The sequence below is a fragment of the Mustela putorius genome, unplaced genomic scaffold (genome assembly GCF_011764305.1).
Source record: "Mustela putorius furo isolate JIRA1106 unplaced genomic scaffold, ASM1176430v1.1 tig00003909_pilon_pilon_pilon, whole genome shotgun sequence".
Lineage (NCBI taxonomy): Eukaryota > Metazoa > Chordata > Mammalia > Carnivora > Mustelidae > Mustela > Mustela putorius.
Genome location: NW_025422057.1, coordinates 36,878,723 through 36,893,554, shown reverse-complemented (window position 1 = coordinate 36,893,554; position 14,832 = coordinate 36,878,723). Strand labels below are relative to the sequence as shown.

The window sequence follows — 14,832 nt, the reverse complement described above, 5'->3', positions numbered from 1 at the left end:
CATTTCATCATCTACCAGAGGAAAAGAAGCAAACACATGATTGCACTGCTCTTAGGCTCTACATAATATACCTTCTGTGGGTAAGATACCAGAAGTGGGAAATAACGTACACCTAGGGTTAAGGAAGAGATGAATACATATGCAGAAAAATCCTTTGTGGAAGAGGAGTAAGCTTTGACCTAGGTTTTCTGGTATGTCCTGGATTCTGGCAAGTAGAGAAAGGGATTCCAGGCTGAGAAAACAATATGGAAAAAACATAAAGGAAAGAATGCACAAGGGCACATCTGGGTGACTAGAACACCATGGTCCAAAGCAGTTATCACTGAGATGAAGGTTGAAAAAGCAGGATAGGACCATATTATATAGCCTTAAATGCTTCAAAAGCCTCACATTTTTCTAAACATTTCATACTTTACTTCTGAAGCCACAGCATCTTTGGGTAATAATACAAAAAAGTAGGTATTCTCCACTAACTATATTTCTCCCTCATTATTCCAAAATAAGCTCTATTAATGTTCTTTTTATGACCTTTGTAGCTTGAAATATGCAGGCCAGAAAGAAAAACTTTACATGTACTTTTTACCTGTCTGCTAGGATATAAGGATGAGAGGTTTGCCATGTAAGAGGCCTAAACTTCATAACTGTAATAAAACGACCCAGATTGTGAATTTCTTGGTTTTGATATTCTCCATGTACCATTCCAGAAAGATAGAACAGCTTGGCACCCTAAACATTAAAAAAGAAAAAAACATAAATTTCAATTAAATTTTTGTCAATACTACATCAAAATTAAGACCTCTAAATAAGAAGCAATCCTAAGGGGGACTTCTAACAAACTACTTATCAGTGCTTCCCCAACTTCTCTGCCTTCTTTCAGTACTCATCTTAGCAGGGCTTAGTACAGGCAGAAGTGCAAATACATTTAGCTTCAGAACTGCTCTCCAGTCAATTAGTGGCATCTGTCTAGAGTACTGCACAGAGAGGACAGAGAGGCTCCTGGGCAGAGGAAAAAACTCTATGACCAGTGGGCCACAGCAGTATGCAGGGGACGGTGGAGTGCCAGTATGTGTGCACTATAGTCCCTGGTCCTATAACTAGCAGAAACTTCGGACAAACCCTATTAAATAATCCCAAATCTAAAACACTTAGAGCCAGGTACTGCCTGGTGCTGGGGGACTACAGAGACAAATGAGACACACTGAAGTATAGACTATTTTAAGGAAATATTCCAGGGACAATGAACAGATATATAAAAGAAACTCCAAAGGTGAATCCTGAAGGAATGCTTATTAATCTATCCTACTCAACCTTTTTTTTTTAATTATAGTGTTAGTATTCAATAATTAATTCTCTTCCTACCGGGTAGACTTCTGTCCAGAACCTGTGTTTTAATCGCTTCTTTGTCTTTTTCAGTTGTTTATTATACTTGAAGGAATCTAAGTGAGTGAGAACACCCATAATTTTGGGAAAGCCATGTACTTGACAGATGTTTAGAAATTCAAATGTTTCCATTTCAAACCCAAAGCTGGCATCTATAAGCATCAGAACCTAAAACAAAAAACACAATTATTCAAGGAAACTACTCAAAATAGACCATAAGCGAACTATGGTCCTTGAGCCAAAGCTGACCCATGACCTGTTTTATAACTAAAGTTTTACTAGAACACAGCCATATTAATTTATTTATGAATGGCATACACCTGTGTTTGCACTACAATGACAAAGTTAAGCAGCTGCAAGAGAAACTATGACCCACAAAGCTTAAGATAATTTACCATCTTGCCCTTTACCGAAAAAGTTTGCCAACTCCTATTCTGGACTAAATCAAATGATTATTTAGGGATCATCATGACAGAGAAAATACCACACTTTCACTTTCTCTAAAAGGCCATGAGACAAAATCCACCACAATATAAGTTTCCACTTCAAGAAACTGGATGTTTAGAAATAACTCAGAAAAAGCTGGGTCTAATTTGGCCCTCACCTGGAAGGTCCTCACTTCAAGAAATAAAAATTTTTATAAGGTATTTTTAGGCCAAATAACAGGTCTCTAACAAGAAACGAAGTAATAGATCTCTGACATCCAAAAAATGGGACGAAGTGGTAATCAATGAAAAGTACCAAAAACGTAAGAAAACCAAGTATTTTTGTTTCAGTCATCTCACAGGGAAAAAAAATTTTGCTGGGAGGTATATAGTAAGCGCTATCTTATTTAATTTGTAACATGCAATTGCTCAGAAAATTAAAAAAATTAAAAAGCTACCACTTTAGAATTGAGCCAAAAAATAGTAGTTACAAATGCTAATCTAAGAAAATATAAGCATATAAGACCAATTTTTAAGATCTGACTCTTGAAACATGCAAAATAATTTCAGAATTGATTCCTGGATATGTCTAGTTTTAAGATATTAAAGACATCTCTGCTCCCATCTTTCTGTAGCTAATTCACACACACACACACACACACACACACACACACAGAACCAGAAACACTTATCTTTGGTTAAATTAAGGAATATTCATTATTCATAATCCTAAACCATAAAAATACATGAAAGTGGGCCACTGAGCATTCCAAGAAAGCACAGCTGCCACTGCAGACCACAGGCCAAGCTGGTACACAGAGTTCTTCCACGCCACTGAACAGGCTGAAGGTGAGCAGGCTGGCAGTGGAATAGCCCAATATCCCATCTGACACCACAAAATGCCAAGGGGCAAGCAATTCGTTGTGGGAAGAGAGGAATAGGTAGCAACAGCCCCTTAGCTGACAATCTTGTCAACTAAAGATAAATGAAGACTGCATTATTCCTTCAAAGCACACACGTACACACAGACACAAATCCATGTATGAACATGCCTCTGCTGTGACTTAGGCTTTACGACAACCCAAGGCAGAACAATCAACATTTTAAAGAAAGTTTAAAAATTAATGTACATGCAACATAATGCTTTAAAAGAATGAGATTGAGCTACAGTACTTATATATTTTTAAGACATACTGAGTGAAAAAGAAAGCAAAGTACAGAACATGTACAATAAATAGCATATGCTTTAAAAGGGTAGCATGTATATTTATATACAAATCTAGGATATTGCTTTCAGGGAAATTGAGAGATGGGGTCAGAGCAGAGAAGAGAAAACATGCATTGTACTCTGTAATACAGTTTTATTATTTTACCAAATGCATGGGTTCCTTTTTTTTAAGATTTTCTTTATTTATGTGACAGAGAGACAGCAAAAGAGAAACACAAGCAGGGGGAGTGGGAGAAGCAGCAGCAGGTTTCCTGCTGAGCAGGAAGCTCATGTGGGGCTCAATCCCAGGACCCTGGGCTCAAGAACCGAGCCAAAGGCAGACGCTCAATGACCAGGCCACCCACGCGTCCCGCATGAGTTCCTTTTTAAGTCTTAAAAAGATGTATATGAAAGACATCTTTCTTGGGGCGCCTGAGTGGCTTGGTCGTTGAGCGTCTGCCTTCGACTCAGGTCATGAGCCCAGGGTCCTGGGATCGAGCCCCAAGTTAGGCTCCCTGCTCAGTGGGAGACCTGCTTCTCCTTTTCTAACTCCTCCTGCTTGTGTTCCCTGTCTTGTTATCTCTCTCTGTCAAACAATAAATAAAATCTTTAAAAAAAAAAAAAAAAGACATCTTTCTTAATATATCTATGCTTTTAAAATTATGAACTTGGATAAAATCTTTAAAATTAAAAATGTGGTATATTTTACATAAAAAAGAAACCAATTACTGATATGCTAAATTATTTAACTCATTTCAAAAACATTAGTTTATACTAGTTTATGTTGACAATGACACATTTTTTATTAATAGTAGCATTACATGTTCAAAATTTGAATGGCATTGAGTTTTCTGACATTAGAATGGCAGAGCCATAATATCTACATTAAATTACTTTTTATTTTATATTTTAGGACACTTCCTGGGCCAAAGGATAAAATCTGTAGCTCATGTCACCAAAGAGCTTTCCAGAAATTGTTGAACCAAAAAACCAACCAAAAAACAACCTCCGTTACCCCACTCTTCCTAAACAATACGGCTTTATTTTTTTCTTAGATTTTTGTTAATTTAAAATGTAATAAATAAAAAATAATTAAATAAAATGTGATTAATAAACATTACCATTAAATGTAATCAAAGCTGCACAATTTTCATACACTATGCACTGTCTAGATTTTCTATTATAAACTCTGACAATTTCTCAAAAGCAATTCATGTACTTATTTTGTCATAATCATTAAGAACTGGAGTTTCTGACACCACCAAGAGCCAAGTTCCCATCCTCAGACAAACTACTTAACTTCTAGGGCCTCAGTTTCATCCTTTGTAAACTGGAGATAATACCTACTACCTCTAAGGCATACTGGGGGATTTGATGAACTAAATTTCTAGAAAGTTGTTAGCACAATGCCTAGTAAGGGTTCAAGAAATAGTCTTACTACTTATATATTTACGTGTTTGTATATCTGTATGTATAACTTAATTAACTATGTTTGCTAAAGGTTTTTGTCTTTAATTTGCTTTTAGGTTTGAGACTACATTTCATTGTGCATATTCCATTTTTATTATATATTACTCAACAATTATCACAATATTATATAATTATATATTATAACCATATTATTATCATCAGTTCAAACACACTGATGGTATCCCTGATTATATTCACCATCCCTTTAATAATAAGCCTTTCTTTCCTTCAGCATGAGATAAATAATTGACCACACTGCTGTTAAGTCCTCATGGGAAATTCACACTGCCCCCACTGACTTACCAAATCCGCCACTTTAGCCAGATCAATCATCATATTAATGTCACACCCACATTCAATAATGGTGAGTCTGCGCTTTTTACCTGGAAGTGAAAAGACAAAAATTTTATTTTTCTTTAAAGATTTTATTTTAGAGAGCAAGCATATTAGTAGGGGGAGGAGCAGAGGGAGAGGGAAAGAGGGAATCTCAAGCAGAGCGCCACATGGGGCCTGATCTCACAACCCTGAGATCATGACAAGAGTCTAAATCAAGAGCTGGGATGCTTAACTGACTGTACCACCCAGGAACCGCCCCCCCCCAATTTTACTTTTAAAAAATCCTGAAATAATGTATCCATTTATTCTAATTACCATTTTAAATTCTATCCAGTAAAGTTTTCTTGCTATGTTCCCTAATTTTAAAATAATATTGAAAGTCTATACACATGAATTAAGTGCTTAAACAGGTCAAATTCTGACTGGAAAGAGCACAGAAGCACATTCATTATGACCATGATCCTGCCATTCAGCAGTAGGCCAACACTTCTATCTTTATCAAAGTTTCCCAAGTTTCCATTAAGCTAAAAACATTCTCTAACTTAATGTAAGAGAATTTTCATCGAACAATCATTATTTCTAACTTAAGGTACAAGGAATCAGTCTGAGACTCTTGATCTTAGAGTGGCGAGTTCAAGCCCCACGTTAGGGGTGGAGTTTACTATAAATAAACAAACAAACAAACAAACAAAGGGGTCCCTGGCTATCTCAGTCAGTGGAGCATGTGACTTTTGATCTCCAAGTCAGGAGTTCAAGCCCTACAATGGGGTAAGAGTCTATTTAAAAAAAAAAAAAAAAAAAAAAAAAAAATTAAAAAGAAATCTGTCAAAATGACAGGAATGCCTTTTAGATTTAAGAAAAAAAAAAAAAAGGCTTGGAGCACCTGGGTGGCTCAGTTGGTTAAGCACCTCGCTCCTGGTTTTGGCTCAGGTCATGATCTCGGGGTCTTGGGATCGAGCCTTGCATTGGGCTCCAGATTCCACACTCAGTGGGGAATCTAGCTGATTCTCTCTCTCTACCCCTGCCCCCACTTGCGCTTGCATGCTCTCTCTCTAAAATAAGTAAATAAATCTTAAAAGAAAAGAAAAGAAAAGCCTCCATCCAACTATATTATTGCTATAATCAGAAATTTCACTGGGTTAGGGACATTGGGGATGGTATGTGCTATGGTGAGTGCTGTGAACTGTGTAAGACTGATGATTCACAAACCTATACCCCTGAAGCAAATAATATATCCTATGTTAATTAAAAAAAAAAAAAAGAAATTTTAGGGGCTCAGTCAATAGAGCATGCAACTCTTGATTTTGTGGTTGTGAGTTCAAGCCCCATGTTGGGTGGAGAGATTACTTAAAAATAAAATCTTTTTAAAAAAGGAAAGAAATTTCAGATTCTTCCATTGCCATTTTGGGGATTTGTTTCATCTTCCCTCAAACAAAAAGGTCACCAACTTCTAGATCAGACAAATTCTCATAGAAAAAGAAAGCTCCCTCACTTCCCTAACAATGTGGCTTCATGAGGTCAAGAAGGCCTGACACACAGCAGATACTTACTACCTATTAAATGAAGGTGGTCACCATGAACAACCCAGGCTGCCCAGCCCTGCCAAACTTCAGAGGAACACACTTGGCAAATCCAGATAGCAGTCAGAATAAGGTATACATCTATATCATTATTACATTGGGGAATCTATCCTTTTTTGAAGCTATAGCCAATTTAGTATTATAAGAGAGGTAACAAGAAGCGAGAGCATTACTTTAATATTTACCAGACAAGAAAATGTTCAGCAAAGACATGCCTGTCCCTCAGATGACATATGCCCTATCAGCCTGGGGTAGCACACTCCTACCTGACACGATCGTTACAGGGCCTCTGATCTCTGTCAGCTTCTGCCTGGTGAAGTTCCGAATGAGGCACTGGATCAAAGTGCTCTTTCCAACTTTTGGAGGCCCCATCACTACTACCACTATTGGTGGGGGCTCTAATGGAGTTCGATCAACCACTGGAATGTGATGCTTTTTTGTCTTCAAATCCTGAGTCCTATTTGTAAAAAGAAAGAAAAACTAAATCCATTTTCAAAATATAAAAGGCATCATTCTTACAAGGAAAGATTTTAAAGACAGCAGAACAGACAATATGGATACAATTAACTTGATAACTTCTAGACCCAATCCAAATAACCCCTTTAGTAAACATGTAACAGACTGACTTCAACAGTAAGTACAGAGTATTAAAAACTCTACACAGCTTAAATCTGATTGCTTTATTACCTGACTGTAATAGTTTAAAAAAAAAGATAAACATGCAGGCAGTGTATCATAATGAGTAACAGCAGGAGCTCTGGAGTTAAATTTGGCTCTCTTAATAGAATTTAATTCAATAATGTTCAAAGTACACTGCCTGACATATAATAAGAACTCATTAAATAAAGCTATTATTACATATTACATGAAACATATCCAGAAAAAAAATACAAGCACACCTATTACCACAGAAACTGTTGAAATTTTACAAATTCTTTCTTTCTTTCTAGTAGGGTCCATGCGCAGCGTGGGGTCCTATGCCAGGCTTGAATTCACATCAAGAGTCAGATGCTTAACTGACAGAGCCACCTACCAGTCCACAGAGAAATTCTATAAAGAAAAACTCTAAAGCTTTTTTCTCTTGGACAAAAAAAGCCAATATGGGCTAATAATGGAGACAAGGCAGCTTCCACAGAAAGACTACTTGCTCACATTTTATCTATTTTTTAACTTTTTTTAATGTAGGGTCCATGCCTAGCACAGATCCAATGCAGAGCTTGAACTCACGACCCTGAGATCAAGAGCAGAGATCAAGTGACATCAAGTGTTGGATCCTTAATCAACTGAGTCACACCTAGGCGCCCTGGTCACATTTTAGTAAAAGGAATACAGCATGTCCTTCAAAGCTGCTAAAGACTCATGAATCCAAACATCATCTGGGGAGGTTCCTACTGTTTAAAAAGAATAAATGGAATGAACAACTAGACTCCAGCTAAACATACCTGTGAAAGGATCGAGCCATCCGCACAGCAGACTGGACTGCAAAAGCTTTGGGATTTCTTTTCCGGGCATCTTCCTCGTCTCCAAGCTGGAGATCCTGCAGATGTCGTTTCTTTTTCTTCTCAGCTTTGGGCCCACTGTTTTTCTTTCTGTGTTTCTTCTGGTCCTTAGTCTCCATAGTGGCTTTTTACCAATTCACAGGTAACTCTAACCTACATTTGGTGAGGCAGGGATGTGGGAAGCATTTTACAATCCAGAAAACACCCAAGGAAAAAGAGTAAATTCCATTTCTTTCTTTACGAAGAGATAAGGTATTCCTGCAACAAGGATAGAAGCTGCTTAATACTATTCCCAGTTTCATTTCTGTTATGTTATAAATTAGATTTGTTAGTTACTTCTGCTTAAGTTACTTTTTATTCATCTTAAGTGTCTATATCAGCACTATTTCTGTAATAATGAAAATACTCTATACCTATACTTTTCAACACAGTGGTCACTTACCACATGTGGCTTCTGATAACTTAAAATGTACTCAGTGAAACTGAGAAACTGAAATTGAATATAATTTTAATTAATTCCATTCTAAATTTAAATAGCCATATGTGACAAGTAGTTACCATACAGGACTGCTCAGCCCAAAATATCAATTAGACTAATGAAGTGGTTTCCAAACTTAAACCATCTTTAAGACATTTTAACAGATTAAAGCATTTTAATAATCCTCCCACATGATAGCATGTGTTATTTTTAGTACCTGTGGATTCTATAAAACTTTTAAATTATAATAACCACTTATATGCATTTTTAAAAAACAGTAACTTCTAGATGTGTGAGATATGGCTGGTTGTGAACAATGCCTGGAGATCAATCACATGGATCTGCAGAAACCTAACAAAGATTTATGAGTGTCCCAGGAGGTCATGGCCCATACATTGAGAACCACTGAATGAGTTCTTGGGAAACCAGGCTGCATACAATCTGAGTACTTGGCTAATAAAAAAAAGAAAGAAAGAAAGAAAGAAACTAAGAAAAGAGGAAAAAAAAAAGGTCACTTCACTCAGGATACTAAATTAATTTTAGTTATATAAATATTTGTGTCTGCCTATAAGGTACTAGGCATTTTGCCAAGAGAGGACAACAGCTGTGATCTGGCCGCGAAGGAAATCCAAAGAGTATCTTTCATGCCATGCAGTAAAGGGACCACAGGAGAAGGCTGCACTTAGATCGGTCAGAGGCACAGCAGCGCAAATAGGAAGCCCACATATACCAGCATAATGTCATGAAACAGCAGCCAGGAGTTCGGAGAGCCGCGTTCTAGGCACCGCTGTGAAACTAAACAGCTATGTGATTGCAGGACCTTATTTTTCTTCCCTTCTACATTTTGATTCCAAACTTGAACTGACACTTTTCTCCCTCTTTGGGGGCGGGGAGAGGGATGGGAAAGGCACAACTTGGAATCAATAGATCTGGCCCAGGTTTGAGTCACCTGCTAGGATTATCCCGCCAAGACACGACCTCTCTCTCCTCCCTGCCACCTCCCCACCCCGCTTGGGCTCTCGGCACGAATTCATTCAGCCGCTCCCAATGACCTCGGAGCAAGACTCCGGCAGGTACTGTGTGCGACTGGGCCAGCGCCTGACGCGCTCTTCAGGGGCAAAGACTGTCCTGGCCGACCTTGCCAAGCACGATTCGCACAACTCTCAGAGCCCCAGTCCCCGGGACCCCACCGCCACCGCCTCCCCTACCGCGGCCGTTACCGGGTTCACAACTGCTACTTCTCAGGCCCGCATGGACAGCGCCGGAAACGGAAGTGCACCCTACGCGCGGACTCCACAGTCCGGCAGGAAACAAGGAGGCAGAAGAAAGAGACCGGCCAAAGGACGACTCTCGAGGGAAAGCCAGAAGGAGGCTCCTGATTGGTTGAGGACGGGCCCAGGCGACGACTGCGCAAAGCGATCCAACCTGGGGGCCGCGCGCCGCCCCGCCCCTTCCAGGCCGAAGGGCCGGCGGTGGCACTGTCAACCTAGCGTTGGGACTCCGAGTCGTTTCGCGGAGCACATCCCAGTTCCCCCGGAGGCCCTGGCGACAGTGCGGCCTGGAGCCCGTTCCTTGGTGTAGGACGAAAGACGAAGTAACATATTTAGTCTCGGTCAACCGGAGTCATGGCTCCCGTCCGTCCCCTCCGAATGCCGCTGGCATCGGGTTCCTCCGTGGCCTTTTGGAATATCCGATGGTCGGAAGTCTGTCTGGCTCATCTGCCTGCTCATCCTCAAAGAGCTGGACATTCTCGGACCTCTTTAGTGCTGTAATTCCCTCTTTTGCCCGCACCAAGACTGAAGGCAGGGACAAACTGACTCAACAGGTTCTCTGGTCCTGGGAAGGGGGTTTTCCTTGGAAGAACGCAGCCTCCTGCAGTTTCTTCCGACACAGGTTTACCTTGCCAGGGCCCTGCCCATTCCCACCTGAGGGTCTGCCTTGAAGTTCATCTAACCCCCATCTCAGATGAGCTGGGATGTCCTCGTGGCTACAAAGCTGGGTACATTTTCAGAGTGTATGTCTCCCTCTTGTCTGGGAGGTTTTCTTTTCAGTATGATCTCACCAGTGCTCCTGAGACTCAGTTCTACCCCCACGAACCTAGGCTTACTCCTTCATGCTTCATGCTTTTCCCCGTGAGCTCATTCTGTCCCTCAATATCCCACAAGTATTTACTCTGCGGTGCTAGGGAGGGCTACCCTACAGGGCACACACTTCTCTCATCTGTCAAGAGTGTGTAATTATTTAACTCCCTCCAACAGTATCCCTCTCACTTCTTGGAGCTTTCAGTATACTGGTAGATAATCCCAACATTCTCTTGACTCCATGAGTTGCACTCTTGTCCTGTCTTAAAAATCAGCCCCTCACTCTGCCTGTGATCAGACCCTAGACTTTGTCAGGTCCAAGCGTCGCAGTCCCCAAAGCATCCCACACTGACTGTCGCCTCCTATCTTACCAGGTTACTCCCTCTAATGCCCTGAAGCCAACTGTAATCCAGCCAGCATCTCTGACCCAGATCTTATTACCTTCCTCCCTTGATGACTTTTCCTTCCCTAGTAAATTAACTTAAACTCCATGGGCAATCATTGTCAGTCTCTTGTATACTGCCTCACCTCTCTGTCACCTCATCATATCTGCTTGGTAAAATAAGAGCCCTGGGTAAACCCAATTCTGCATCTACTGCACACTACAACGAATGGTTGGGGGGAAACCCAAAACCATACTGACCACCCTCAGCTCAGTAATGCTAACTTTGCCTTAACTGTGCCATTCTTCCAAGTGAGTATTTCACATCTCCTCTTCTCTCTTCAGTCCTTCCCACCACCTCTCCCTTCCTTGCTTCTGATTTCACCAAAAAAATGGAACTGGAGACTCCTACCATGTCAGACTTTCACCACCACATCCACTCATGCCCCCGTCTGCTGCCTGCCTGTTACTGCAGGTGAACTACTGCTATGTCCACCTAAAGGAATCCTGTTCTTGAGTGCAAGATCCCATCATCTCCAGGGTGTCGCTCCTCCCAGTCTATTCTCTCCCCCAACATCATCAGTTTTTTGGGTTTTTTTTTTTTTTTTCAGACAGAGATCACAAGTAGTCAGAGAGGCAGGCAGAGAGAGAGGAGGAAGCAGGTTCCCCGCGGAGCAGAGACCCTGATGTGGGGCTCGATCCCAGGACTCTGGGATCATGACCCAAGCCAAAGGCAGGAACTTTAACCCACTGAGCCACCCAGGAGTCACCCAGGCCCTCCCTCCCGCCCCCACAATCATCAGTTTTTACTGGACTGTTCCCATCACCGTACAATATGTAGTTATTTCTCCCATCTTCATAACAAACTCCCTTGGCCCATTTCCTGTAACAGATACTACACCTTTTCTCTGTGCCTCTTTGTAGCAAAATTTCACAAAGGAATAGTCTCCAGTTCCTCTTCTATTCTCTTTTAGATTCTCTTTGCTCCCAGCACACCCATTCACAGTCTTAACTTCTCCTTTCTTTCTTTCTTTTTTTTTTTTAAATTTTATTCATTTATTTGATAGAGAGACAGCGAGAGAGGGAACACAGGCAGGGGGAATGGGATAGGGAGAAGCAGGCTTCCCACGGAGCAGAGAGCCCGATGCAGGGCTTGATCCCAGGACCCTGAGACCATGACCTGAGCCGAAGGCAGAGGCTTTAACCTACTGAGCCACCCAGGCACCCCCCCCACTTCTTTACCTTCTTTTACCTTCAACCTTATAAGTATGGTTTTAAAATTATATAGACCAAAAATGTATAAGAATATGGCATTCCTGTTGTTATTTTTCCATAGTTAGAAGAAGACCCAGCATTCTGTGGAAACAGAATCTGAGTCTTGCTAGCCCTAGAGGTTTGTCCATAATGTTGAAAAGCAACAGGAAGATGGAGAGGTGGCCTGGACCAGCTGGAAAGTCAGAATTGTACCACCTGGCACAAGGGCCGTTTCTGAGCATATCAGATCTTAGATACACTCCATTATACATAACACATTACGTATATAATAATTATGACTCACTTTGGAAATCTAATTCTTTCTCTTTTCAAGACGTGTCTCCTGAAATCATTAGATGTAATGTCAGTAAAAGAGAAGAGCCCAGGGTGATCCCTGACATGTGCAAAGATTTGTGGTTGACGTAGAGAGTTCTGGAAGAAGCATCCCCTCACTGATCAGATCTCTTACCTCTCAAGCCACCATGGCTCATTCTCTGATCTCATCCCTTACCACATCCTGTGTGTCCATCCAAACCCACTTCATCAGCAAGGAGGCCTTTCTTCGGCCCCCAGCATGGTCTCCGCACCAGGGCTGGAGCAGTCCGGAGAGCCTGATTCACGGGGTCTGGGCAGATCTTTTTCCCTCTCTAGGTCTCACTTTTCTTGTTTAGAGCACAAGAGGATAAAATGGCTATGGCCTAGGACCATTCAACTCTGATGTCCTTAAGTTGTAGAGCCATTTCCCTCAGAGTCCTGAGTCTCTTCTCCCCCTGAGTGGGAGCTCCAGGGACGGGTGATGCCACCACTATTGGCAATGACAGACTTCAGAGAGGGCCAGGCAGAACTGTGACCACAGTGCCCTCCTTGTCCTACAGCATCTAGAGACTGCCCAGACAGAGCTGTGTGGGAGCTTCTGCCCAGACGTCCCTGCTTGGCTCCTGAAGGGGAGAGCACCTGGCCCCCAGCAGCAGCCCCCAGGAAGGGTCCGTCACCACTCTGGCCTTGAAATGTGACTTAGAGTTCAGCCATTGACTTAACAGCAGGTCGCTTTGGGAGAGCCTCTGCTGTTCTCGGGCCCACTATACCTATATACTTTCTGGTCTAGGGGGAGCAGGGGACAGTGACAGTGCCCCCTCCTGGCCACATATGCACCCATCACCTCAAGGGCCTGTCACTTGTGAATAGTACCCAGGCCTTGATGATGTTCTTGATATTACTTTTTTTTTTTAAAGATTTATTTATTTGACAGAGATCATAAGTAGGCAGAAAGGCAGGCAGAGAGAGAGAGAGAGAGGGAAGCAGGCTCCCTCCTGAGCAGAGAGCCTGATGCGGGACTCGATCCCAGGACCCTGAGATCATGACCTGAGCCAAAGGCAGCGGCTTAACCCACTAAGCCACCCAGGTGCCCTTGATTTTACTTAAGTATTCTCTGTGTCAGCCAGTTCCAGCCCTTCCTAACCCAGGAAGACAGCCTGAAGGTGATGTACAGAATTTTAAAGATTTTATTTCTTTATTTGACAGAGAGAACACAGGTAGGCAGAGAGGCAGGCGGAGGGGGAGGCAGGCTTCCCGCTGAGCAGAGAGCCCTATGTGGGGCTCCATCCCAGGATCCTGAGATCATGACCTGAGCCCAAGGCAGAGGATTAACCCACCCAGGCACCAGGCATCCCCATGTACAGAATTTTAAAGTGTTCAAGCCTGTCTGCTTTCCATTTGGGAATCTTTATTTATCTCCAACTTTGTACTTAGATCCTTAGAAACCATTAATAAGCTTGTTCCAAAGCTGGGGCCTATAGCCCTGATATGGGCTGAATTGTGTTCCTCTAAAATTCATATATGGAAGTCCTAATCCCTACTACCTCAGAATATGACTATATCTTCCGAAGTTATCCCACACGGGGGGATTTGGATATTCTCAAGTCCAGGTTGGTGTCTCTGCCCAGGGCCTTCCCAGGTCACAGCACTCCCTCTGGGCCACACAGTGGGTTCTGACCATGCAGAGGCTGGACTCCCCCAAGTGTAGGGGCAGTGGGAGCCAGTGGCCTTCCAACCTCGCATGTGCAGGGAGCTTGCCAGAGGAACATTTCTCACACATGATCGTGAGCATATTAGTCCCCCGAGAATTCACAAAAATCTCAGGGTGTGCTTTCACTTCCACAGTTGATGGAAATTTGGGCCAACTTTATGTTGATCTCATTGTGCTGGTGGCTATAATGAGGGCCCCAGAAAATCTAATTAAAAAACTATCTTTCTGTGATAAAAGGTCCAAGTCCAAGGAAAACTTAATAATCTGTCACCTTGATTTAGTGCTTTGTTTCTATTTATACCCAGGACAGCCACTTAGACTTAGGCAGTGCCGAGATGCTGGACTGAGTCAGTGAGGGAGCTGGGGTGAGTGGCAAAGGTGCTCTCTGTGCCAGGGAGACAATACCACAGAGGAGTGGCCTTGCTGGGGTAAGGCTTTGGGTCCTAAGAACAGCAGGGAAGACTGGACAAATTAGCAGCTGAGGCAAGGGCAGTCAAGTTTCAGTCTAATGCCTTGTTGGCAGAAGAGCTGCTTGGGTCAAGTTTGCCTTTCCATCCCAGAATCTGGTGACTCATTCTGCCTCCACTTTGCTCTGTGTGTTCCCCTCTCCATGTGGGAAGAGCCATCACAGAGCACCCCCAAAGGACCCCGCAGATCTGCAGTTCAGATCTTATTCCCCATGGTCTAACCTGAAGGGGTGAGAAGGAATCCAAT

The 14,832-nt window shown here is 42.2% G+C and overlaps 1 protein-coding gene across 4 annotated transcripts in view; it reads right to left on the bottom strand.

Moving 5' to 3' along the window:
* The window catches only part of BMS1 (BMS1 ribosome biogenesis factor), a 50,666-nt gene that overhangs the window by 34,451 nt on the left and 1,383 nt on the right, over positions 1-14,832 (bottom strand). For 2 of the 4 annotated variants that reach the window (XM_004749695.3, XM_045068585.1), the window contains exons 1-6: positions 9,596-9,697; positions 7,841-8,155; positions 6,665-6,855; positions 4,786-4,865; positions 1,360-1,548; positions 584-726 (exon numbers count right to left, since the gene is read on the bottom strand). In XM_004749695.3, the coding sequence (XP_004749752.1) occupies positions 584-726; positions 1,360-1,548; positions 4,786-4,865; positions 6,665-6,855; positions 7,841-8,016 (779 nt within the window). In that variant the 5' untranslated portion in view covers positions 8,017-8,155; positions 9,596-9,697. Of the gene's footprint in view, positions 1-583; positions 727-1,359; positions 1,549-4,785; positions 4,866-6,664; positions 6,856-7,840; positions 8,156-9,595; positions 9,719-14,832 lie in introns of those variants that run through there. The other 2 variants (XM_004749697.3, XM_004749698.3) reach the window with 2 other exon arrangements.